Here is a 27078-nt window from a genome sequence, read left to right as displayed (position 1 = left end):
TATAGTAGAATAAATCTCACCAAGGTCCATATATACCTTTCTTAGAGGGATACATTTCACATTATCACAAGAAATAGAATATATATGCTTGGCGAAGTTTCTGTGAGAAATCTTTATCCAAAATTCTTGTTAGCTTGTTGTTTACAGTAGTTACAAACAAACAAAAAGGAAACTGGCAATAAAACACACCTAAATTTAGGCAATGGGATTATCACCAGAAGTAATCACTGTCAATTACTTATGCCCTAAAAGAAGTTATATCAGAGTTTATAGTACACTTGTCTTGGAAATCTATGCCTTGGTTTGGCCACAACTCTCTTTCTGTTCTATCCCCCAAAAGTTGGGGTAAGTTCAGATATATTTTTAAAATTTAATCTCACAAACCTAGGTGGAATCTAACAAAGCAGAGTTGTGTAATACTATTTTGTATAGAGAATAAAGGGGCAGCAGAACAGCCCTATATATGGTGTCTAGGTCTCCTGGTGTTTTACAATGTCTATCTTATTGCTAGTTTAAAAAAAATAGATGTAGGATGGGTGCGGTGGCTCACGCCTGTAATCCCAGCACTTTGGGAGGCTGAGGTGGGCAGATCACCTGATGTCAGGAGTTCGAGACCAGCCTGGCTAACATTGTGAAACCCTGTCTCTACTAAAAATACAAGAATTAGCCAGGCATGGTGGTGTGTGCCTGTAGTCCCAGCTACTCAGGAGGCTGAGGCAGGAGAATCTCTTGAACTTGGGAAGTGGAGGTTGCAGTGAGTCATGATTGTGGCACTGCATTCTAGCCTGGGTGACAGAGTGAGACTCCACCTCAAAAAAAAAAAAAAAAAAAATTGGATGTAGTAAATATTGAAAGTTTCTTCAATGTTGGCCAAGCATTTAACACAGGTAACAATTAGTGTTTATTCATGTAATCATTTGGAAAATAATAAAATGTCATACCATATCTAAAATAGCTTTATGTTCTAAATTTAAATAAGGAAATATTCACTAAAACTGTTGAAAAGTATTAAATATAATTTTTCCTTACCATAATAGATCAGAAGACTAACCTGTTATATGTAATATGTAATAGGACAAACCTATAATATTTTCAAGTAAATAAAACTAATGGAAAAAATAATTTTATACCTGAATGAATCCAGGGGGAGAAAGCCAATGCTGAAGTAAGCCAAAGTGAAACACTCACCAGCTGGTATAAATAACACCACCAACTTAATATTAATTTAATATTCAACTGGAATCATACTTACCATTGTCATTATGTAATTACATAGTCCACCAATCATCTACCAATTAATGCCATATAAGTGTTTGATGTCTTTAATGGGATCTACTTAATCAATTTCCAAATGGAAAAAAGTTGAATTGATTGCCTATGTTTTAGTCTTACTGAAACTTAAGCTTTTTTTAATGTCTGAATTTTTTTCAGTGAGAATTGATAAGAGGACCTGTTTTCTGAAAAACTGGTTTCAATCCCAAGTTAATTCTGAATAGACAACCAATGGTTGTTAATGTCTGTAATACTAAATATGATATTAATACAGAAAAGATTGAAACATGCTGTCAGACCGCTCGAATTTGCCAACTCAATGTCATGCCACTTCTGTAAGTCAGTTTCCTCTATTTTTTTGAAAAGTTAATTCTACTACTTCCAAACATAAAATAAAAATGTTAAAAATTGCATACTTGGGTATATATTTTCAAAGATTTCTGGCTGCGATGTTGAAAACAGTTCCACTATAAATGGTTGCTCTGAAGTCCCATCAGCAATGTGAATCCAGCGATATGACCAAAAATCTTCACGGTTTTCTATATAAATAGAATATTTTTTAAAAAAAGAAGGTAACTGTTATATACATATGAACACAAATTATTTACTTAAATCCTTTTTATGATTTTCAATTTTAAAAGCTTACCTTTCTTCTTTGACCGCTGGACCCTTCCTACAAAAACTAAAAGGCCAATAACATCACAGATACAATTTTCTGGCATATTATCCAGCTCTGACCTAAAAAAGGTAAAATAATTAAATTGATATTTTATTTTTAAACAGGGAAAAAGCATTCTACAATTATTATTTTGAAAATGTATATCTACATAATTGCTATAGCCTAATTCTGGGTAGATTTTGAGCAAATTATAATGCATTGTTTTTTAGTAACCAAGACTGAAGATTAGTATTTAAGACATTTTACAAGAAACTATTATACCTTGTGGTAAATCGGTGATTTAACTTCGGCAGTCTCCATTCTGGTTTCACCTGCTTTTCTGGAACAATAATTATATTTGTTGGGGGATCTCGAAGATTCAGACAGATTTCTGAAAAACAAATATGGTACTTTAGAATGCTGTTTAATACACACCATAATATACATGTGCATATATTAAACAGCAAAATAGTAGACTGAACATTTTGAACCCACCGCTAAACTCAAGAACTAGACTATTATCAACGTTATTCTACTTCCATTATCATATCCACTTATCTCTGCACCACAGTTTAAATAGTTTAACCACACTATGAGAACTTTGTGTTCTCTCATTTCTTTAACTTAAAAAGGGTTTTATCACTTACACGTTTTTGCCCAAACAAAATCCTATTGGGCCTTGTTTTCTAACTTTATATGAGTGAATTACATTCAGTATTTTATGACTAATTTTTTCATTCAACATTATATTAATAAAGTGCATCCATCTAGCTGCATGTAGCAGTTTTTTTTTGTCATTTCAACAGCTGAATAATATTCCAGTGTGTTAACATACTACAATTTATTAACTAAAATTTATTTATCCATTATTGTGTTAATGGACATCCAGATTATTTCCAGGTTTTTACTATTATACATAGGGTTGTTAAAAAATTGTTTTATATGTCTCTCTGTGCACACAGGCAAGTGTTTTTCTAAGGTATTATAGGTAGGTGTAGAAACACTGGATTATATGATATGTAAATATTCAGCTCTATTGAATAATCCCTAATCGTTTTAAGTAATGAACTATTTGTGTTTCTACCAGCAATGTGTAAAAATTCCCATTGATACACATCCTCTCCAAACCTTGGTATTGTCTAATTTTTCTTTCTTTCTTTTAATTTTATTTTTTAGAGACAGGGTCTCACTCTGTTGCCCAGGCTGGAGTGTAGTGGCACAATCATGGCTCACTGCAGCCTTGAACTCCTGGGCTTAAGCAATCCTCCTGCTTTAGCCTACTGAGTAGCTAGAGCCATCATGGCCAGCTATTTATTTTTACTTTTTGGTAGAGTAGAGATGGTGCAGGGGTCTCCTTATGTTGCCCAGGCTGATCTTGAACTCCTGGCCTCAAGGTATCCTCTAGAATAAGCCTCCCAAAGCACGTGAGTCTCAGGGGCTCTGTAAGACCATGCACCTGGCCAAATTTAGTACTTTTGGTCAGTCTAGTGATATGACAATTTGTTGTGGTCCTATTTTATACTTCCCTTATTACTAATCATATTGAACAACACTTCATATACCTATGGTTCATACATAAATTCTCTTCTGTGAAACTCCTGGGTCTTTTGGCCATTGTTTTATTAAATTGTTTGTCTTTAAAAAATTTATTTGCAAGAGTTGTTTATATGTTGGATATTAATTCTTCATTGATTATGTAGTGGCAAACGCAGTCTTTACCCAGTTTATTGATTTCTACTTATTTAAGGCTTTCTTAATGTCTTCCAATAATGTGTCATATTCATCTCTGCACAGGTCTTATACATCTCTTATATTTATTTCTAGACATCTTATACTTATTGTTGACAATGTCAATGATGTTTTTAAATTATAATTTCTAACTATTATTGGAATATACAAAATCAGTTGACTTCTTTTGTAGCTTTGCCAATATCTTATTATTTTTAATTTTGATTTTTAAAACTTTATTTTAGGTTCAGGGGTATACGTGCAGGTTTGTTATATAGGTGAACTCATGCCACAAGGGTTTGTTGTACAGATTATTTTGTTACCCAGGTACTAAGCCTAGTACTTGATAGTTATTTTTTCTGATTCTCTGCCTTCTCTCACACTCCGATTTCTAAAGTAGGTCACAGTGTGTGCTCTTCCCCTCTTTGTGTTCTCATCGTTTAGCTCCCACTTATAAGTGAGAACGTGGTATTTGGTTTTCTGTTCCTGCATTAGTTTGGTAAGGATAATAAATCATATTTTTAATACTTTGTGTTATTTGGATTTTCTCTCTAGAAAATTTAATTTGCGAGTAATAAAAAGTTTTGCGTTTTTCTTTAAAATCTTTATACCTTTACTGCATTTTGTCTTCTCACACTGGCTAGGATAGCCAGTACAGCATTAAATAGAAATGGTAATAATAGGAGGCATCCATTTTCCCCATTTGTAAAGGAATGTTTCTAACTTTTCCCCATTAAGAATTGTGTTTGCTGTTTGGTTTTGATTTTGTAAATACCCATTATTAGTTTTTGTTTGTTTGTTTTTTGAGATGGTATTGCTCTGTCACCCAGGCTGGAATGTAGTGGTGTGCAGTCATGGCTCATTGAAGCCTCAACTTCCTGAGCTCAAGTAATCCTCTCTCCTCAGCCTCCTGAGTAGATAGAACTACAGGTGCATGCCACCATACCTGGCTAATTTTTAATTTATATTTGTAGAGATAGGGTCTCACTATGTTGTACAGGCTGGTCTCAAATGCCTGGCCTCAAGTGATCTTCCCACTTTGGCCTCCCAAAGTGCTGACATTACTGGCATGAGCCACCATGCTCAGCCCCCTACTTAGTTTAAGGAAGGTTCCTTCTCTTGTTATTTTCTTTTTGAAATTAATGAATGGTTGCAAAATTTTAACAAAAGCTTTTTGTGTATCTATTAGGATGCTCATTATCTAATTTGTTAAAGTGGTGGATGACACAGATTTTTATATGTAAAACCAATTTTGCATTTCTGAGGAAAAATGCAACCTCATCACAGTATGTGATTTTTTTTTAACATGATGCAGTTTGCCAATATTCCATTCAGGATATCTCTATATATGTTTATATGTTCAAGGCTGACACTGACTTACAATTTTTCTCTTTCATACTATTCTTGTTTGGTTTTGATTATCAAGGGTATATTGGTAGCAAAAAATGAGTTTGAGAATATACTTTCTTAGACTATTCTCTGGAATAGTTTTAGAATGATATGTTCCCTAAATGTTTGGTAGAATTTCTCTATAACATAATGTATGCCTGATATTTTCTTTGTGGGAAAATTTTAAACTGCTGATTCAATTCCTTTAATAGTTATAAAGTTATTTGGGTTTTTTTATTCTTGGTCCGTTATATTTTTCTAAGAACTTTCTGTGTAGCAAACAAGGCTTAAACCAGGGTAAAGACATTTGATTTTTAGTTCTGCCTATTACTAGTCATGTGACAAAAAATATTCACTTTACCTTTATGAGTTTTAATCTGTTCATATATAAGCAAGCAAAGTTTGTGTTACATAATATTACCTTGTACCATAGTTTGCATATTCCAAAGTACTTTCATTGTCATAGTATCGCTTAATTACATTCAAGCTCCCTTCCAACTCTAAAATGCTAGGGTTCCTAATTAAAGAAATAGCCCCTGCCCGCCAAAACCAAAAATACTTGATGCTATCATCTCAATCAATAAGCATTACGTAATACAATCTAAAAGTCTCAAGATTTTAAAGGGTATATTATTTTTGTATGCCAGCTAAGAACTATTTTGTAAATGGTATACAGAAGAATATACAAAATGGCAATACGCAAAGCCATACACATCCAACAAATAATATATCCTTTCTTTTGCAATAGAATTTCCATCTTTATAGGCTTCTATTTATTAAATCTTAAAAAAAAAAATTGCATTGACCAGGCATGGTGGCTCACACCTGTAATCCCAGCACTTTGGGAGACCCAGGCGGGTGAATTACTTGAGGTCAGGAGTTCAAGACCAGCCCAGCCAATATGCAAAACTACTAAAAATACAAAATTTAGCCTCGTGTGGTGGTGGGAGCCTGTAATCCCAGCTAATCGGGAGGGTGAGGCAAGAGAATCACTTGAACCTGGAAGGTGAAGGTTGCAATGAGCTGAGATCACATCACGTCACTATACTCCAGCCTGGGTAACATGGTGAGACTCTGCCTCAAAAAGAAAATTTACATCTTTGTTCTTCTAACTTGGAACTATGTGTGGAAATATGAAAAATAAACCAAGATAAATGATCCCAGTAGTTTTCCTTCAACATGAACACCTAAAAGGCAGTGATGGTACCACAAATCCTTATTCATTTACTGACCAACTCTCCTCCCACTACTGTTTCTCATTTATAATGCTCAAACCATTTTAGCTACACTGGTATTTTTCCTAATCCTTGCTTAACACTTTCTCCCATGCAACACATTTTCCTACTTCACTGTTCATTCTTTCTTCAATTACATTTTTATTCATTTCCTTTTCCTTTTTTTACATTATTACATTTTTAATATGGTTTACTGTCATTAGTCTTTCATTTTACTATAATTTGTTTATCTTACATAGGTGTCACCCCATTAGACTAATTTTTAAGGGTAGAACTGTATATTACTTACTTTTTTGCATCTCCTGTGCCTAACATGATTTATAGAACTGCCCTTTATTCTCATTAAAAGATAATTAATCACATTCTGGCCAGGCGTGGTGGCTCATACCTGTAATCCTAGCATTTTGAGAGGCCAAGGCAGGTAGATCACTTGAGGTGAGGAGATTGAGTCCAGCCTGGCCAACATGGTGAAACCTCGTCTCTGCTAAAAAGTACAAAAATTAGCTGGGGTAGTGGCACACACCTATAATCCCAACTATTCGGGAGGTTGAGGCAGGAGAATNAAAATATAAAAATTAGCTGGGCGTGCTTGTGTGTTCCTGTAATCCCAGCTACCTGAGAGGCTGAGGCAGAAGAATCGCTGGAACCCAGGAGGTGGAGGTTGCAGTGAGCCAAGATTGTACCACTGCACTCCAAGTTTGGGTGATAGAGCAAGACTCTGCCTCAATAAATAAATAAATAAATAAATAGTCACCTTTCTACTCTGTTTCTATAGGATCAGCTTTTTAGATTCCACTTATGAGTTAGATCTTACAGTATTTGTCTTTCTCTGCCTGGCTTATTTCAATTAGCATAACGTTCTCCAAGAATCTAAAAAAGTCAATCTCATAGAAACAGAGAGTAGAAAGGTGGTTACCAGAAGCTGGGTGGGGGCGGAGGGGTAGGGCAAATGGGCAGTGATAGGAAAAAGCTAGACGTTGATCAAAGGGTACAATTTCAGTCAAACTGGAGGGATAAGTCTTAGGGATCTATCGCCTTGGATGGTGACTACAGTTGATAATAATGTATTATATATTTCGAAATTGCTAGTAGATTTTTAATGTTCTCACCACAGAAAAGTGGTAAGTTGGTAAGGTAATGGATATGTTGATTGAGTTTTTCTACGATGTATATACATAGGTCAAAACGTTACACTAGATCCTATAAATGTATTTAATTATTATTTGCCAATTAAAAATGAAGAAAATGCTAGGATAAAAAACTCATTAGTTTCATATAGGTAATTTTTAAAGATCATAAAGCCATAGTTCTCAACTTTGGCTATACCTTTGGGATCAGCTGAGGAGTTTTAAACCCGTAGCAATGCCTTGGTCCCATTCTCAGAATAATTAAATCAGAATCTTTGAGGGTGGGGCACCAGTGGTTCTTTAAAGCTCTCCAAGTGATTCCAATATACAGCCAGAATTGCAATCTACTGATACATGTAGGCTAGGCAAACTACAGGCTGCAGATGGCTGCCTGTTTTTGTAAATAAATGTTTATTGGAATATTGCCATAGCCATTCCTTTACATACATATGGCTGCCTTCAGTCTACAAAGGCAGAGCTGAGAAGTTGAAACAGAGACCATATGGCCTGGAAAGCCAAAATATTTACTACTTAGCGCTTTATATAAATAGTCTATTGCTTCCTGAAAAATAGGGCAAAGTCCTGTTACTTATCAAAAATATGAGGGAGAAAATAGAGACTGCTGCTAACATTAATAAGAAGTAAAACTCTTTTAAATATCAAAATATGCATTTTAAATATATTCTCACCAAGGCTATCATTTAAAAAATAATTTCTGTATCTGCAATTACTTAGTTGAAAGAATAAATTTTTTCTCATACCTTAGAGAGTTTCCATTATGAAAACTGGTCCTATAGTGCTATATAGCAGAGGTAGCGTGTTGTAAATTAGCATCCTCTCACCAACTTTTATCGTGTTTTCTTAATAAGTCACAATATCTCTATCAGTTTAGTTCCTCACCTTTCTATAGCAACAACTAATGAGATAATAGATTATGTGTACCAGACTATCTAGGTAATAACTTCTTCATCTAGGGAGATCTGACCAATGTCTGCAAAATGCTTAAGATTTTAGTAAATAATCATATAAGGTTTTTGCAAATAAACACATATTTAAGAAAACAATGAACAATTGCTACCTTTATCTGAATATTCTCTAAGTAATTAAGCTAAATGGCATTAGCTGGGAAATTTAGAATACACAGAAATTCAGGTTCAGAATAAAGCTATTATAAACCAAAAACAGTATTTAAACTTAAGCAATGTAATCTATAATTCTTAAAAATGAAAATGAAAAAAATCATGTTCATATCTAAAAACAATTATTTAATATATTAATTTTAATGGTTCAAAAATATTTGAGATGTCAAGATATCAGTACTAATTAGGAAAAGCCCTTTCAAGATTGCAGAAATTGGCAAAATTTGAATACTGATTATGGGGTAGATATTAGTATTGTATCAATTTAAAATTTCCCGATTTTGGTAATTGTACTCAGATTATGTAACAGAATACTCTTGTTATTAGGAAATATACACTGAAATACTAGTGAAGTGTTTAGGCTTAAAGGGGTATGTATGATGGCTGCCACTTTCTCTTACTGGATCACAGGGAATATATATACATACGTGTGTATGTATGTGTGTGTGTGTATGGGTGTGTGTGTGTGTGTATGTATTGATATGTGTATATATATATATATATATATATATGAAGAGAGAGATAAAATGATAAAGCAAAGGTAAATCTTAGTAATTGTTGAATATGGGTAAAGGGTATATGGGAATTCTCTATACCATTCTTTCAACTTTTATGTAAGTTTGAAATTATTTCAATACAAAAGTTAACAGAAGTCCTTTTGAGATAGCACCTAGTAGTAACTGCAAAATATATTCATTATTAACTTAGTATTATGTGACCAAAAGTAAAAGAAAACCAAATAAGTACAACCTAAGTGGAGCTCATTCTTCAATCAACAATAAATATCACAGATGATTTTTCTTAATAAATGAAATAATAAACAGGTATATTTATTAGGTTATGTGATTGCTTGAAAATCTTATGAACAAAGAAATTTAAAGGTTCATTAGGTTGTAACAGTTTCAGTAATTTTTATGGTCTTTTTCCTAATATGGTATATTGCAAATTTACATAAATAAAACAGCCATAAGATAACAAATTTGTTGAATACTTAACCCATTGTAGAAATTAGTTTGATATGTGGATCCACGGGGACAGGCTGCATTCTGAATGGATAACTCTTTTTAACAGAATAATCTTGAAGCAGAAGAACTAAACCAACCCGCAAACTTTTAAACCACTCAGGACACAGGGCATTCCACATAATCACTGACACCGTGCCTGAACTGTCAGCAACCTCCAAAAAGGTCTAGAAAAAAAGAGTAAAAGCACATACATATCTGTCACTTTTATGTATAGATGGTATATAGCATATTATCTGTGATCATTTAGAGTGATGGAAAACAACATTTAAATTTTAATTATTTATTAAAAATGATTCAGTTGTCAAATCTGCTAATATTGGTAATCTAAAGAAGAGACGGCCACCAGATCCGTGGGAGTACTAAATGTACTACTAACTTACTGTGTGACCGAAACTCTGAGGGTCCAAATCTTATTTATATTTGATTCCTCCATAGTATTTAGTATGGTGCCTTACAGAGTGATCCCACAATATGTTTGTCAAATCAATGAGACAAATTACATGTTAGAAATTTTACGTGAAAATTTTGACATCATTCTTGGTTATTTGAGTTGTTGGATGGCTTTGATATTCGTATTTGAGAACTTTAGATAAACATATAATTGAGTGGGCACAATGCCATCAATACCCTGGTTACATTAATTTATTTATAGCAATACACGAGGCTGGTACATAAGACATGAAAATCATTTCTAAGATACTATTTGAGAAATTATGCTATCAGAAAGGGGAATGTTAGAACAAGTATGCATTATTGCTGACTCTGAGTATAGTTAAAATAGAGAAATCTGTTGAGGTAGAAAGTATTTGTTGGAGTTTTTCTCGGTGTTAAAATACAGTGACAGACAACTTCAGTTCTGCCTAAAAGGCAGTCATTAAAGTGGTTTCTAATTCTTAATTTCTTCTTAAATAACGATGTCATTTTCTCAGACCCTTTCTCTTAATGATGAATACACATTTTGGGTAATTCATTCCTTTATTCATTAAACATTTACTGGATCCCTCCTCCAGACATTGTGTTAGGCACTGGAATGAAGAGATGAATCAAACATTATCCCTAATAATAATGGCTAAAATATATATAGGACTTATGTGCCTGGAACATAGGTAAATCCTTTACTTATATTAACTAATTCAATCCTTGCATCAACCCTGTAATGTAAGTACAATTAGTATCCCTATTTTACAGATGAGTAAACTGAGGCTTTAAAAGGATAATTTTCCCTATATCATAAAGCTAAGAAATGGCAAACAGAGCCAAAACCTGAATTCAGTTCATATGACTAGAGGAAGTGCACTCTTAATCACTATAAAATACTTCTTTCCTACAGTCAGGGAGCTCACAGTAGAGTAAGGTTAGCAAATCTATTAACAGATATGTGTAACTGGGTTATACATGCTCTGATAGACCTATGTAAGGGCATATAGTGGGGTCCTGAATAGCATGTAGCTGATTCTCCTTAGTGACTAGGTATATGGGTATACATGGAAAGATGTAAATCAAAGGTAAGCACTGAACTGAATCTTAAAGATGGCTTTGCCAATCTGATGAGAATTGAGAGGAAGAGCATTCTAGACAGAAGAAGTAACATGAGTAGAGGTATGAAAAGTAGAAAACAATTGATTACCATTAGAAAATTCCAGGCAGGGCAATTTGGTTATTATGAGGCATAGAAAGCCCAGGAAGAGATGAGACTGGAGAGGCAAGCAGGGACAAAATGATGAAGACACAAAGAGGCAGGAAGGCAACAAATAAGTGGAGTTTAAAAATCAGGGAGGAAAGTATTGCAACAATGAGAAGGCCAAAAAAAAAAAAATCAAGGAATGACTGAATAATTTATGATATCATGTGCTAAAACTTCATAACTGTAAACAGTTATGAATGAAAAATTTTTAGTGATAAGAGCAAATATTTAAGAAAATGTGAAATAATACAAAATTGTATTCAGAATATAGTTCCCATTTTTAAAGAAAATTTCTTTTTTTTTCCCATTTATTTATTTTATTGCATTTTAGGTTTTGGGGTACATGTGAAGAACATGCAAAATTGTTGCATAGGTACACACGTGGCAGTGTGATTTGCTGCCTTCCTCCCCATCACCTACATTTGGCATTTCTCCCCTTGCTATCTCTCCCCAGCTCACCACCCCCCACCGTCCCTCCGCTATTTCCCCCCACCTGACCCCAGTGTGTAGTGCTCCCCTCCCTGTGTCCATGTGTTCTCATTGTTCAACACCCGCCTATGAGTGAGAACATGCGGTGTTTGATCTTCTGCTCTTCTGTCAGTTTGCTGAGAATGATGGTTTCCAGGTTCAGGGAAGAAAATTTCATATGATATATGACATACATAGTTACATGAAATATATGATACCTATACATATGCACATGTTATATTTATGATATAAATATAATAGATACGTATATGTAAATATAGTTTATGCTTATGTATGTGTATATATGTGATTTACACACACACAAGAAAGGGAATAAAACACACCATGTTAACAGTGGCTCTCTCTGAGTGGTAAGATCTTCAAATAGCTTTCTACATTTTCCAAATTCCCTACAATAAGCATGTACACTTTTATAAGAAAAGTTTAATGAAATATGTAAAATAATTCTTGATATGGGAAAATACAGTATAATATTAAGTAAGAAAAAAACAGAACACAAACATATCAAGAAAGTAGAGCTCATGAGCATTATACAGCACAGAGTCAAGACAATAGAAAAGTATCACACAGATTTGACAGTTAGAGTTACTAGTGAATGATAAGCTAAGGAAAAAAGCCAAACTAATTGTGTTGAGAAATGGGAGGTAAGAAAGTAAAAACATCTAGTGTAGACTACTTCTTCAAGAAGCTGACGTGAAGAGAAAGAGATAGGGAATAAAAGAGTCATAAGGCCAAGGGAGACTATTATTTTCTTTCTAAAATGGGAGGCTAGAGTATGTTTATACGGTGGTGCAGAAAGCATAGTTGAGAAGAAAAAGTTGAAGGAAAATAAAAAGGTGGGAAGGAGACCACCTAGATCAGGGAAATAAAGGGCACCAATACAGAAATAATTTCTTATTTACAATAAATTATGCAGAAAAATACAACATATATTTATGTACATTTTAAAATTACATTGAAGTGACTTATGCTATTTAAATGAACAGGTTATCGTACTATTAAGTGTGTAAGTTATAATTTATAACCTTAAATGAACATATGATATCTTATCATTACTTGTACCTGGTATGGTTCAATCATCTTTTTATCAGGTTTCCCATAGTATCGCAGTTTTGATTTATGTATGATCCTCACAAGCAATGCAGGAAAATTTCTTCTGTTAGCCCAGGTCATTTCAAGGTGAGAAAGGGAAATTATTTTGGTATCTAGAATGTAAAAAAGAGAAAAGAAATCCTGTTTAACTTGTAATGGTAACTTCAAAGATCTATTTTAGTAGTTAAAAATAGTAGCCCAATCATACCTAAAGCAACTCCTTGCCAGCTAAACCCTGCCAGCTAAGTCTATATACCTCTCTCACATAAACTACATTTGATCCCTAATATTAACAGCTGAAATATATATAAGGCTTACTGTGTGCCTGGAACATAGGTAAACCTATATTGACTAACACATTGTTCCATCTAGAATGCCTTCCATCTTACCAAATCATTTAATAACTTCCTGGAAAACCTGGATCTAAACTCACCTCTCATAAGATATTTTGTGAAAAAAAAGACCTCAAAGTCATGGAATGTTTTTCCCATTACTAAGCACTTATATATTTAATTTATAGAATTAAGCCAAGCACGATAGCTAACGCCTATAATTTCAGCACTTTGGGAGGCCGAGACTGGTGGCTTGCTTGAGCTCAGAAGTTCAAGACCAGTGTGGGCAACATGACAAAACCCCCTGTTTCTCCAAAAAGACAAAAGTAGCTGGGAGTGGTGGCATGTGCCTATAGCTCTAGCTACTCTAGAGGCTGAAGTGGGATGATCACCTGAGTCCAGGCAGCTGAGCTCACTGCAGCAAGGCTGAAGTGAACTGTGCTCATACCACTTCAGCCAGGCTGCAATGAGCCATGATCACACCACTGCATTTCAACCTGAGCGATTGAGATCCTGTCTCAAAATCTGTATCTATATATATTTGTTTTATTACACTTTTTTGTATTGCCTCCACCTCAGTTTCATACGTATAAATTCCATCTCCCCAAAATACACCAGACATGAGCCTGTATCAGGACCTTTACACTTGTTGTCTTCCCTTTAGATATGCAAGTGACTTTCTCCCTCCTCTCCAAGTTTTGCTCAAAGGTCATCTTCTCAGTGATATTATCCCTAACTATCCTGTTAAAAACTGACCCCTTTACTTATCTCCCATTCCACTTTATTTTTCTACATAGCACTTACTATCTTCTCATATGCCATATGATTTACTTAGAAACATTTTAATCAGCAGGCTTGCTGGCAAGTTAAAAAACTGCTTAAAAGCTATTCATCAATTTAAAGAATTAATTTGTAATCATGATGTAGTCTTCCTTGGATTAAGAGAGGTTTCATCTGCAACTGTCTCCACATTTTTCTTTCTCACAGCCCACAGTCTCAACTATTAAGACTTGAATTTGCATTATTACCAATATTTATTTTGCTAAGGCTCCCTTCATTTCTAACTTTTTTAACATAATGTTTTACCTAGTCAACACTTTTGACACGAAAATCACACTTGTAATTTCTTTATAATAAGGATTTAAGTGGTATTATATATTTATGCCTATACCACAAAAAACACACACAATTTTTCTCTGTAACTTTCCTTCCAGATTCTCCCAATACAGTAAATTACTAGCCCAGAATCACAGGTCCTAACATTTGATCTAATATAATTAAGTGATTTCATTTTAATGTCAGATGAATCTCAGATGAGCTTTGAATTGTCTTGATCAACGGAATACTCTTGATCAATGAAGGCACGTCCAGCTCCTTTATCATCTGAAATAAATTCAAGAGCTACATAGTTGTAAAACTAGAGTTCTAAGAGCCTCTGTTTCTGTTATAATAAGGTGCAGAGAGTTAAGTGTAAGCAGATGTCTTTCTGGTTAACATTTTTCCCAGTTTGGGTTTTTAACTCACCAACTTCACAGAATACACATTTTATCTCTCAAATCCAAAAAAGAATTAGAGGCTGTCTATAGACAAGGAAGAATTTGTGTAAATTCATAGAAATAAATGTGTTCATTAACAAAAAAGAAATAATGAAAATAAATAAACTGGATATTCAATATGCAATAGAACAGTGATTCTCAAAACGTTTTGGTCTCAGGATCTCTATACATTCTTAAAAATTATTGAAGGTCTTGAATAGCTTTTTTTTTACTTTTGTTGAGATGGAATCTCAATCTGTTGCTCAGGCTGGAGTGCAGTGGTGTGATCTTGACTCACTGCAACCTCCACCTCCTGGGTTCAAGCAATTCAGTCTCCCAAGTAGCTGGGACTACAGGCGTGCACCCCTACGCCCGGCTAATTTTTGTATTTTTTAGTAGAGGCGGGGTTTCACCATGTTGGCCAGGTTGGTCTCCAACTCCTGACCTCAAGTGATCTGCCTGCCTCAGCCTCCCAAAGTGTTGAGATTACAGGTGTGAGCCACTGCTGCCAGCCTGAAGAGCATTTTACTGCACTATAAAGCAGACTAAGAATTTTTTAAATTATCAGTTCATTAAAAATAACAGTAATAAACTAATATGTATAATTACAAATAACATATTTTTTTGAAAAAAATGACTGTATTTTCCAAAACCAAAAAATAATGCAGTGAGAAGCGTGGTGTTGTTTTACATTTCTGCAAACCTTGTTAGTATCTAGCTTAATAAATGACAGGTGGATACTCATATCTTCTTTGATATTCAGTTGGCTTCGGTGTCACACATCATTTAGCCTCTGGAAAACTACACAGTACACTTGTGAGAGAATAAGAGTGAAAAAAGGTGAGGAAAGCCTTAGTACTGTGAAAATAGCTTTGACCTCATGAATCCCTTAAAAATGTCTTGGGGCACCACTAGAGGTCCCTGGACCATACTGTAAAAATCATAGCAGAAGAATAAATTGAAGGAATGAAGAAGGAATGAATATTAAAGAAAAAAAAAAAAAAAAAAAAAAAAAAAAAAAAAAAAAAAAAAAAAAAAAAAAAACCCAACTGCATTGATCAATTCAATTCTCTGGAAAAATTAATGAAAAGGTAAATCTTTGACAAGTCTAATCATGAAAAAGAAAATAAAGATGTAATACTCAGAATGTAAACAACTATACATACAAAGAAAAATTATTAAAAGACTATTATATATGATTTTATATCAGTAAATTTTAAATATCAGTGACATAGTTAATCTCTTAGAAAAATATGAATTACCAGTATTGCCATAAGAAGCAAAACAAAACTAAACTGTGTCTTTACCTATGGAAGAAAATGAAAAAAAGTTCACTAATGATGGCTTCCAAAACTGGGAGCAGGTTCACGTGGTTTTACAAGAAAAGGCTAACAAATGTCAAAGAATAGCTCTTTCCCTGAGCTATAAATTGTCCCAGAGCCCAATAAAGCATAGAAATTGTACCACTTAACTTTATAAACTTAGAATAATCCTGAAAAATTCCAACAGAAATAGTACAAGAAAGAAAACTATAAACTAAAATCAGTTATGATGGCAAAAGTCCTAAATACAATACTTCAAATTTAATATAGCAGCATGCTCAAAGACAACTGTGTCATGATCAGATAGAGTCCTAAATGTCTTCTCTTGTTCATTTGGAGTATATTATATATTCAGAATAATTCTGGAGACTGAAACAGACATGTAAGTTTAAATAATTTTGTTAAAATATTAATACATGTACTCCATAAATATATACACCTACTATATACCCAAATTTTTTTTCAAAAACATTGAATAACCACTAGAAGTCTAGGAGAATACAAATATAATGTATAACTTCCAAACTACTAGAAGAAAAAGAATATTTTAATCCTGAAAAAGTAAGAAAGACATATAAGATGATATATTTTATACATAAAAATTTCAAGAACAGGCACAAACATCATTATTCACATTAAATATAGATAAATTAAATTGATATTTTAGAAGAAAAATAACTGGTTTTGTTCAAAAGGCAGAGTCTTAGCTATATACTTTTTAAAAGAAACAACCCTAAAACAAAATGGAAATAAAGGGATGGACAAGCATGCACTAAGGTCAGTGGTTCTCTCTTTTTTTTTTTAATTTTTGAGACAGAGTCTCACTCTGTTGGCCCAGGCTGGAGTGCAGTGGCATGATCAAGGCTCACTGAAGCCTCAATCTCCTGGACTCAGGCTCCCCCCTTCATCACCCTCCCACCAAGTAGCTGGGATTACAGGCACAAATCAGGACACCTGGACTACGGTATTTTTATTAAAGACGGAGTATTGTCATGTTGCCTTGGCTCATCCAGGCTGGTCTGGACCGAGGCTGGTCTCGACGTGGACCCTGTACTCAAGCAATCTGCCTGCTTGGGTCTCCCAAAACGCTAGGATTACAGGCGTGAGCCACTGCATCCGGCTTGCCAGTGGTTCTCCAAGTGTGATCTCTGTACCAGCAGCATCATTAACACCAGTGAACATGTTAGAAATGTAAATTCTAGGGCCCTACCCCAGATCTAATAAATCATACACTGGGAATGATGCTGAGCAATCTGTATTTTGTCTTGTTTTATTTTTGTATTATTGAATTACAGTAGTCATTTTTGAAATAATTACACTCCAGGCTAATGGCCTTTTGTTAGTGTTTTCCATCTTTCAAATCTATTTAAAAAAGAAAAAACGGCAAAACTGATTTAAACAATCATGTTGAAAACTGATGTTGTGATAATTTATTGTGCCATTAATTCATTTTGATTATATACTTTCATGACCTTCATGTGTTCTGTTTAGCTTTTTGCAGTCTTCTCTGCCATTTCAAGTGAGAATTTTATGGAGACAGTAATATCTTTAAGTCCCTTTCTTTTATTTTCTTGGCATTTCTTTTTTGCTTCAACATTTCAAACATACTGCTTTAATAATTTGTTTAAGTTTTGGTGTATTCTTTATATTTGCAACCTTTTCCAAATCTTTTTTTTTTCTGCTTAATTTTTTTTCTCTCATTTTTGTAAGTGTAATTTGAAACTGTCAGTATCTGAATGCTTATTTGTCTCCAATTCCAATTGCTCATTTTTGCCCCATTCATTCTTTGCAGTGTTTCTTGATGTTATTTGTGAATTCTTAGAGTTAGGAAGCATTTAAGTTATTTTTCTGACTGGCACTCTTGAAGTGATATGCATGCCTACTCACGTTTGAGAATCATTGTCCTAAAATGCTACCAGAAAGACTGCGGAAGTGGCAAACGTTACTGTCAGGAAAAATAGAATTCAAGGCAAAAGGGACAAAGAGGCAAATTTCATAAGTGTAAAACTCACCAACAATATATTAATCAATCAGTTATGAAACTGTACACGTTATAGTAACATCTAAAGCAAAACCTTTTAGAAATATAAGGAGAAATAAAACTATCATCATCATAGAGAGAAGTCAATATTCCTCTCAGATAAAAGAGCAAATAAAATAGATCAAAAATAAGACTCCGGAATATGCAAATTACATTTTTTAAAACCTGGTATAATAATAAACTTTAAGCCTAATAAGCTTTTTCTAAATGTTCAGAGATTAAAGAAGCAAAAAGGAGTCAGGCATGATGGCTCACACCTGTAATCCCAGCACTTTGGGAGGCTGAAGTGGGTGAATCACCTGAGGTCAGGAGTTGGAGGCCAGCCTGGTCAACGTGGCAAAACCCCATCTTTACTAAAAATACAAAGTTAGCCGGTGTGGTGGTGTATGCCTGTAATCCCAGCTACTCAGGTGGCTGAAGCAGGAGAATCGTTGCTGGAGAACCAGGGAGGTAAAGGCTGCTGTGAGCCAAGATCTGTGCCAGTGATCCACCCTGGGAGACAAATGAGACTCTGTCAGGAAGAAAGAAAGAATGAATGAAAGAGAGAGAGAGAGAAAGAGGGAAGAAAGAATGAAAGGAAGGAAGGAAGGGAGGGATAAAATAAAAAAGAAATATCAATTGCATGCCAAGAAAATAAAAGAGAGGGGTTTAAAGATTTTACCATCTTAGTAAAATTCTCACTTGAAATGGCAGAGAAGACCCCCAAAGTTTGAAAATATCAGTTAAATTTAGACCCCAAAAAGCTAAGCAGAATACAGAAAGGTAATGAAAGTATATAATCAAAATGAATTGATGCACATTAAGTTATCACAACAGCTAGTTTCCAATATAGTTGTTTAAATCACTTCCGTCACTTTTTAAATGGATTTGAAAGATGGAAAATACTAAAGAAGACAATTGGGCTGGAGTGTAATTATTTCAAAAATAACTACAAGAATTCAATAATGCAAAAATACAAGAATAGAACAAGATAAAATAAGAAAATATGAATAATGAGTAACAATAAAATCTCTGTACTTCCAAACCTGGGGGATGCAGCCTAAGCAATACCCATGGGAAATTTCAGAATTTTAAATGCTTTTGGAGGAAATAAACAAGGAAATATATGCACCAAGCAGTCAACTCAAGAAAGTAGTACAAGAAAACTATGAACACAGGAAGTATATAGAAGAAATTAAAGATGATAGCAGAAATTAAGTAGAAAACATCTCCTCACTATAGATTTTGTTATTAGCAAAACCAAGTGTCTTTAAAAAAGCCAACAATAAAATAGGTAAACTTCTGGTAAGGCTGATCATAAGAAAAGATGAACACACAAACAAGAAGATTGTGAAAGGAGTCATAATTGACAAGATAGGTAAAAAAACATGGATTACTACGTACAACTTTGAGATCTAGGTGAAATGAGTTTCCCTAGCGAATTACCAACTCTCAAAAGTGGGCTCTTGAAAAAGCATTATTAGTTTAATCATTTTCTCTAAAAGAAATTGCAAGAGTCATCCCACTCAACCCCCAATCCTGGCCCAAGACACGAGGTTCAGATAGTTTTAGAGGAGAATTTTACTAAACCTTTAATGAACCTATAATTCCTGTAAGCACAGGAAGACGGGCAAGCTTTCCAACTCATTCTACTAGGCTAATATTAACTCAATATAAAAATTGCATTGAAAAAATACTCTCCCACAAAAATCAACAAAAACTAAAACGAAACCTATAGACCAAATTAACTTAAGTAAACAGATATAAAAATAATCACGACCAAGTGGGAATTCGAAAGTGGCTCAACATTAGTAAAACCATCAAATTATTTCATTCATTCCTTTATTCAACAAATACTGAATGCCTACTATGTGCCAGACATTATTCTAGCTATAAGATATGGCCCACAGGGGGAAAAAAAGAGTCGTGGATCTTATTAAAAAGGTAGGGGGGAAAAGAAAAACAGCTAAAGAAAATAATTTCAGAATGCTATGATTCTATGAAGAGCATTTGAGCATTTGCAGGGTGATATAATAAGAATAAATGGGGGAAGAAATATTTATTTTAAAAGGTATTTTTAATATGTTCTTATTTGAGCTGAAACTGGAGGATGGAAAGGAACTTTTCAGAAAGAGGAAAAAGCAGGTGCAGGAAAAAGACTGGAGGTTTGAGGATCAAAAAGAAGGCTGGTTGCTAGAACAAAATGGTGGAAGAGAGGGGTTAGAGATTAGAGTGGTGAGTAAAAGATTCTGTAGGGCAGGGGGTTGGCAAACTATATAGCCTATAAGCCCAAATCCTGCTTGTTGCTTGTTTTTGTAAATGAAGTTCTATTGCAACAGAGCCAGACCTATTTATTTACATACTGCTTAAGGCTGCTTTCTATATACAATGGCAAAAGTGAAGGGTTGTGGCAGAGATTATATGTCTTCGAAAGACAAAAAGATTTACTGTTTGGCTCTTTACAGAAAGTTCGCCATCCTCTGATGTACAGCCTTGCAGACCCGGTAGAGTTTGAATTGCTGTCTAAATGCAATAGGGAGCCACCTGAGAGATTTAGGCAGGAGGGTGTGGCACAGGCTAACTTCTACTTTTTAAAGCTATCCTTGAGGTCACAATACGTGTTACCTTTCAGATAGGGTACTGACCAGGAGGAGGCATGAGAGAGACTTTTGGGGTAACAAGATATAGAAATATTCTATATCTTGAAGGGAGGGGGGTGGTGGTTACACAGGTATATATGTATATGAAAATTTATCAAGCTGTATTTTTAAAACTTTTTTTTTTTTACTGTGTACAAGGTAAACATTAATGAAGAGTTTCAAAAGCACGAATGTGTACCATAAACAAAGTTAAGAGAAAAAGAATAGATTGCAAGAAAACAATTTGCAGACAAAATTTTAACACTCCTTAGCAAAGAAATTCTATAAATTAATTAGAAAAATGACAAAAGATATATTTTAAAATAGTAAGATATGGAGAAATGGGCATTCTCATATGTATGCTGGTGAATGTAAATTTGTACAACCTTTTCAGGAGATAATTTGTCTATATCCACAAAATTAAAAAAAAATTAAATACCCTTTAAGGCAGCAATTTCACTAGAGGAAGCCGTTCAATAGCAATACTTGAACATAGTAAATAAAAATGTGTGTACATTCTAATGATGCTTAGCATTGTATTTAATACTAAAAAACTAATAAGTGCCCCAAATTACAAATTACCTATTCACATGGGCATGATTACACAAATTACGACACACCCATGCTATGAAATATTGTATGTACAGATGTACAGGAAAGATGCCTGAGATGTGTTTAGTGGAAATAGCAAATCACACAATGAGACATTACTTCCTTTTGTTTTCTTCAAAGATACACACCAAACTACTGACAGTTTGGGATTTTTAGAGGAAAAGTGAAGGCACCAGGGAAGGCGAAAGAGGTCTTTCACTTCTCCCTAATATTTTATTATTGACTATTTGAAACATACAGTAAAATTGAACAAATTTTACGGTGAACATCAATATGATCACTTCCTAGATTTTATCACTAACATTTTACTACACTTGGGTCATATATTTCTAACACAATATGCTTTTAAATATACAGATTGGGTTTTATTTTGGCACACAGACATTACCTTTTGTAATATAAATATGGTTTTAATGAATAGATAGTATGACAAAATAGACACAAAGTATTAATCCCCTCAACTCTTCTTTAGGACACAAATTTTTCATTTACATATTCAATTCTAAAAATTAAAGTAATCAATATTTAGAGTAATAATGCACTACTGCCTTATTTCACGCTTGAGATAAAATCATCCCATTTTTTTAAATCCCAGAAATAGTTATCTTGCTTTTAAAATTTAGTTATTTAAGACATCCTTGCCTACACATTGCTATAACATCTTTAACTGGATGTGACTATAATTGTTTTTTTGAGCTAGTTATCCTTTTACTTTCAAGTTTGTTGCTCTTACACATCACAGCAAGATTATCTATGATTTAGTATTGTGACAACAACATTTTTAAAAGGACTGAAAAGCAGTAATGCAGAAAATTATAATCTTTGTCCTTCCAGTACTTTCTCTTATTTTACTTTTTGCATTTTATTTCTTTCCCCATTTCAAATGTGTTCATGCCTACAGTACTATCATTCCCCTTAATTTCATCTCTTAGAGAAGAAACGTAATTGACAAGCAGTTGCTGATGACAAGCTAGTGTTTTCAGGTTAACTTCCTACTTCTGATACAGAAAAATTGAACTTCTCAGATCAGTACTGTCTGTGGTGAGTAATAAGAAACAAGAAAATGAGAACGCCAAGCCTTCCCATAAAACTACACATTTAAATCGTGATATTTACATAATTGTTACACAGCATTTCAATCAATGTAAAGTGCTAAGGAATACATCACAGAACATCCTTTTCGAATGAAGATTAAAACATGTAAAACGCAAATTTTTACAACCTTTATACTAAATTAAAATCTATAAGCTCTTCAACCGTCACAACGTACTATTTCCACAACTGGATTGGGAATAAAATGAAGATTAATTCCACCACAATCAAACATGTAAAGAACGTATGAGTAATACTGACTCCCACATCGGTACATATGCCAGACTGAATTTTAAGATGTAGTCAGACACTTCCTGAATTGGCCACTTTTGCAATCAAAGAAACAAACAAAAAACCAACAAAAACCACGGGCTGTGCAAATTTCATTAAGTATCCCTGGGTCATTCAAGAAAACTTGTCGACCTGTCACTCCTGGCTTGCAATTAACAATACAAAAGCATTTTCATTTCTTTTACCATTCAAGCAAGCTCCTGAAAACTATTTTTAAAAACCCTCTGCCATTCTTTCCAAACACTTACCGCTAAAGTTGAGTTCCTCAGGTTGCTTGTCTGTTAACCAGATATCTCCATACGGATCTTCGTTATTCCACAGCGCCAAGTAATGACTCTTCCCGCCTCTTAAAGGCCTCTCTGGTTTCTCCTCGTGCGCTCTATTTCTGAAGGGAGTTTCTAAAGAAATAGTGTCTGAGGTCTCCCCACAGTGGACATTACCTAAGCACAGGATCCCCTGGCCTATCCTTTTCTCATTGTAAAGACATGAGACTCTGGAAACTCTCATTTGTATGCCAACTTTAAGAATATTTTGATATACGAGAGAGTTCAAGCTGGGGTCCAGATAGCACTTCTCCTGGTACACCCCGTCTGAGATAGTCACATCATAGCAATAAAGGGGAGGCTTGGGCACCGTGTCCCGTGGCTCATCCTCTAACAGGTACCTTTGGACGGCCAGCACAGTGACAGGCACCACCTCCGAGGGGGTGACACACTGGAGAGGTGAGTCCATAATCTGTTCAAGAACCTTTTGGATCCAGGACCTGCGCCCTTGGGCACCAGCTCTTCGGATCACCCCTCCCGGGACCCCAGCTCGATTTCTCTCAGGGTTCGGCCAACCTGTCCCTGCATGTGAGGGACCAGCTTCAGGCTGTCCTGACTCACCAGACATTGTTGGATAACTGCGTACCCGCTTCACTACCAAAAGCTAGTTTGCCTCTTCCAAAGCTGAGAGAAATAAAACCGCGCGCTTTGGCGACGATCGCTACTCTGCCCCTGCTGACAGGCAAAGCTCCGCCCGCGTAGCGAAGCTGCAAAGACTTTACGCGCGCGTGCGCGCGCCAGCTCTCACACCCTGCCTCTGGTTCGGTGCGCTTCAGACTCGAGACACTGTTACTAGGCAGTCACACGCGCGAATTCCGTAGCAGGTCGTCCGACCTTGTGCCGGCGGGGTTGCAGTCTTGGGGAGGGATGTCAGGGGAAGGGGAGGGGGAATCGGTGGTTGTCATGGTTCTCAAAGAGAGAGGGGGAGGAGCACTTGCGACTCCCCTGGAAAGGAGGATGCTTAGAGGCAAGGGAAAAGAGAAAATGGCAAGAATCGGGGTGCAGAGTCAGTGCTCAGGAGTTTGGGGGTTTGGGCTTTGCGCCAGGAACAGAAAGTAATTTAGAGTTGATTAATATATATTAATGTAATAACATGGGTTTCCTGTAGTATGAACAAAACCAGATAATGTATGCGCAGCCTCCAGGACGGTTCCTAGCACAAAAAATCCTCAATAAACATTAGCTTCTATTGCGATTAGCATTAGCATAATTATCTGTAGTGGTTCCCTGAGTGTAGGGTGGGTGAATTAGTGTTTAAGTGCAAATGAAAATAGAGAACTAGAATTGAATTGTAAAGGGCTACCTTTAGATGAGACGTCTTAAAATGCACATAATTTTAATATAAAGATTTCAGAAACTTCGTTTGTTTAATGCAAGTCATATATCGGGAATGAACGTAAAGTGAAAAAGCTGGTAAGAATAGTGAAAATTAAGGTTAAAATATTTATCAGATGTGCTTAGATGTACCAGTATACACAGAAGGAAGTAACTGTTCTAAGAATACTTTGAAAGATAGTTGTGAGCTAATTTTCTTTATATTAATTTCCTTTGGCTCTCTATTTTATCATTCATTATTCATTGTTTATGAAGTCTCCATATGAAGCAGGCACTGTTTTAGGCCACTAAGGATAACTGTAGTCAGGGTCCTACCCTCAAGTTTCTTCTCATTGCTTGGGTTAAAAAATCCTGCCGCTATTAATATGTTTAACCAATTTACTCATTCCGTACAGAATTCTTTAGTGTCTGGTCTGGGCCGGGTATAGCCTTGCTAGGGAGACCAAAAAACATAGTAAAGGGAAAGAAAGTGGAGGGAACAGGAATTAATATTTTATAAAAAGTATGATTACAGAAAGGCTCTCTAGTAAGAGATTGAACAGAACAGAGACGTACAGGAAGTAAGGAAGTGAGCTATATGGATATCTGGGGAAATGGCACTTGAATCAGAGAAAACAAGAACAAATTCCATGAGATAGAAGCATACTTGATATTTTCAAGGAAATGCAAAAGCCAATCAGCTGTGGAGGGGCGATGGGGAGAGTGGTAAGAGGTGAGGTCAGAGAGGTAACAGGGTTTCTTCTGTTATGAGCAAAGGAGTGACATGACACTTCAGCTTGAACTCCACTTCCTTCATGATCCCTCCCCTAACCAATTCAGTCTAGAATAATCTTTCTCTTCTCTGTATTACTCATTTGATATTTATCATCTAATACTTGCAGTTAAAAAAAAGTTTAATGTATGTATGCATAACTCAAAGTTTCTCAACATGGGCACTCTTGATTCTTTGGGCCCGAAAGGTTTTTGTTGTGGGTTGTCTTATGCACTGTAGGATATATAGCAGCAGCTCTGGCCTCTACCCATTAGATGCCTGTAGCACCTCCCCCTCCAATTGTGACAACCAGAAATATCTCCAGACATTGCCAAATGTCCCCTGGGGGGCAAAGTTGCTCCAATTGGAACATCTGATTACGATCTGCATTAACTAGATCTTAAACTTTTCAAAAGCAGAAATTGATTTGTTCTTTTTTGCTTCCTGTAGTTCCTTCATTACTGCTATGCATAAAAGACACTCAAATAGTTTAAATAAGTAAAACATACTATTCCCGGTGTCTCTGTACCAAAGGGAATATACAAGTGTGGCTCTCCATAAACAAACAAATACAATATACAAAAATCCAAACTTATCAAACATAAAATAAGTTTCCTGAGTGTAGGTACTTTGTTATGTTCGCTGCTGAATCTCCAGTGGCAAAATCAGTATCTAGCATATAGTAGGTACTCAATAGTATTGTGGAATGAATAAATGAAATTATGGATTGGTATTGCATTTATTATATGGGTCATTAAATGTTAACTATCTCTGTTGTTTATCCAAAGAGAACATGTTTGAAATCTTTCAATCCTATTCCATCAACAGCCCCTAAACTACATATGCTCAGTGAAATTTATGAATAATAGTATTGTCTCATCACATTCTGGGTCCTTCCAGCTAATTCATGAAAGATAGATATTGGCAGTGGTGCTTAGTATTTGGATAATTACTGGCATTGGGAAGAAATAGCACTAAGGTTTAGTTTTACACTACTACTAACAAAGATGTAAGGTGACTGTGGGCACACATTTGGAGACTTGTATTGCTCTACTGACAATCTACTGATAGTGTGCATCTCCCCAAGAATTATCGTGTCTACTTGAGTAGTGGTCACACCTATGAAAGTATGAATGCTCTCTGATTTGGCATTACTAAGCACCTGTTTTAGGATCAATTTCACAATAATAGAAAAGTAAAGGATATGAACGTCAAAGCCAGTAATAAGTATTATTAAGATTATTATCTTTTTCTCTTCTCAGATCTGGAAGTTTTATTATAGTGCCTTCCAGGTTTTAAAATGATAAAGATAGGCAAGACAAAATTTTATAAAATAGGAATGTTAAAAGATATTCAAAACACCTTAAATAGGTTATGAAAAGTATTTTGGTAGTCCACTAAATTTGGTGCAGCTATAAGTCACATTGATTTTCCTCATTTTTTAAATTGAACCAATAAAGTAGGCATAGTTGTTGAATAATTAAGTTAGTTCATATGGGCAAAATGCTTAAATCAATGCCTGGCACATAGTAAGAGCTCAATAATTGTTAGCTATTGTTACTATTATTCTAAAAGGAAGATAAATGCATATCATAGAATGCTAGAACTATAGGGAGCCATTAGATGCCTATTAGTTCAGTGTTCTTCAAACTGTGAATTGTGAAACATTAATGAGGCTGTGAAGTCAATTTATTAGGTCACAAACAGCGATTAAAATATATAAAAATAGCACAGAAATTTTGAGAGTGCATCACATATATTAAAGGTAAGAATTGCTTTGTAAAATGTTTGTGTTAGATTTGATGTATGTATATGTGTATACTGGGTCATGATGTAAAATGTATTTCTTATTATGGGTTTGGCCAAAATGTTTAAAAGAAACTTCTATAGTTCAACTGTCTCTTATTATAAATGAAGAAACTCAGGCTAGAAAGGGGGATGAATATGAACAAGATAATAGTGTGGTAAGTGGCAGAGCGTAAGAACTA

General features: G+C 34.9%; 1 protein-coding gene across 1 annotated transcript in view; it reads right to left on the bottom strand.

Annotated features, from left to right (window-relative positions):
- Positions 1-23783, bottom strand: part of RADX (RPA1 related single stranded DNA binding protein, X-linked) — a 65580-nt gene extending 41797 nt beyond the window's left edge. Inside the window, exons 1-6 of the mRNA XM_017546431.2 lie at positions 22930-23783; positions 12809-12951; positions 9545-9737; positions 2213-2321; positions 1919-2010; positions 1689-1811 (exon numbers count right to left, since the gene is read on the bottom strand). Coding sequence (XP_017401920.1) covers positions 1689-1811; positions 1919-2010; positions 2213-2321; positions 9545-9737; positions 12809-12951; positions 22930-23572 — 1303 coding nt within the window. The 5' untranslated portion in view covers positions 23573-23783. The remainder of the gene's footprint in view (positions 1-1688; positions 1812-1918; positions 2011-2212; positions 2322-9544; positions 9738-12808; positions 12952-22929) is intronic.
- Positions 23784-27078: the final 3295 nt, after the last annotated feature.

Source organism: Cebus imitator, unplaced genomic scaffold (assembly GCF_001604975.1).
Source record: "Cebus imitator isolate Cc_AM_T3 unplaced genomic scaffold, Cebus_imitator-1.0 Scaffold189, whole genome shotgun sequence".
Lineage (NCBI taxonomy): Eukaryota > Metazoa > Chordata > Mammalia > Primates > Cebidae > Cebus > Cebus imitator.
Note: the sequence above shows the minus strand (reverse complement) of the source record. Positions and strands in the feature narration are given on the sequence as shown.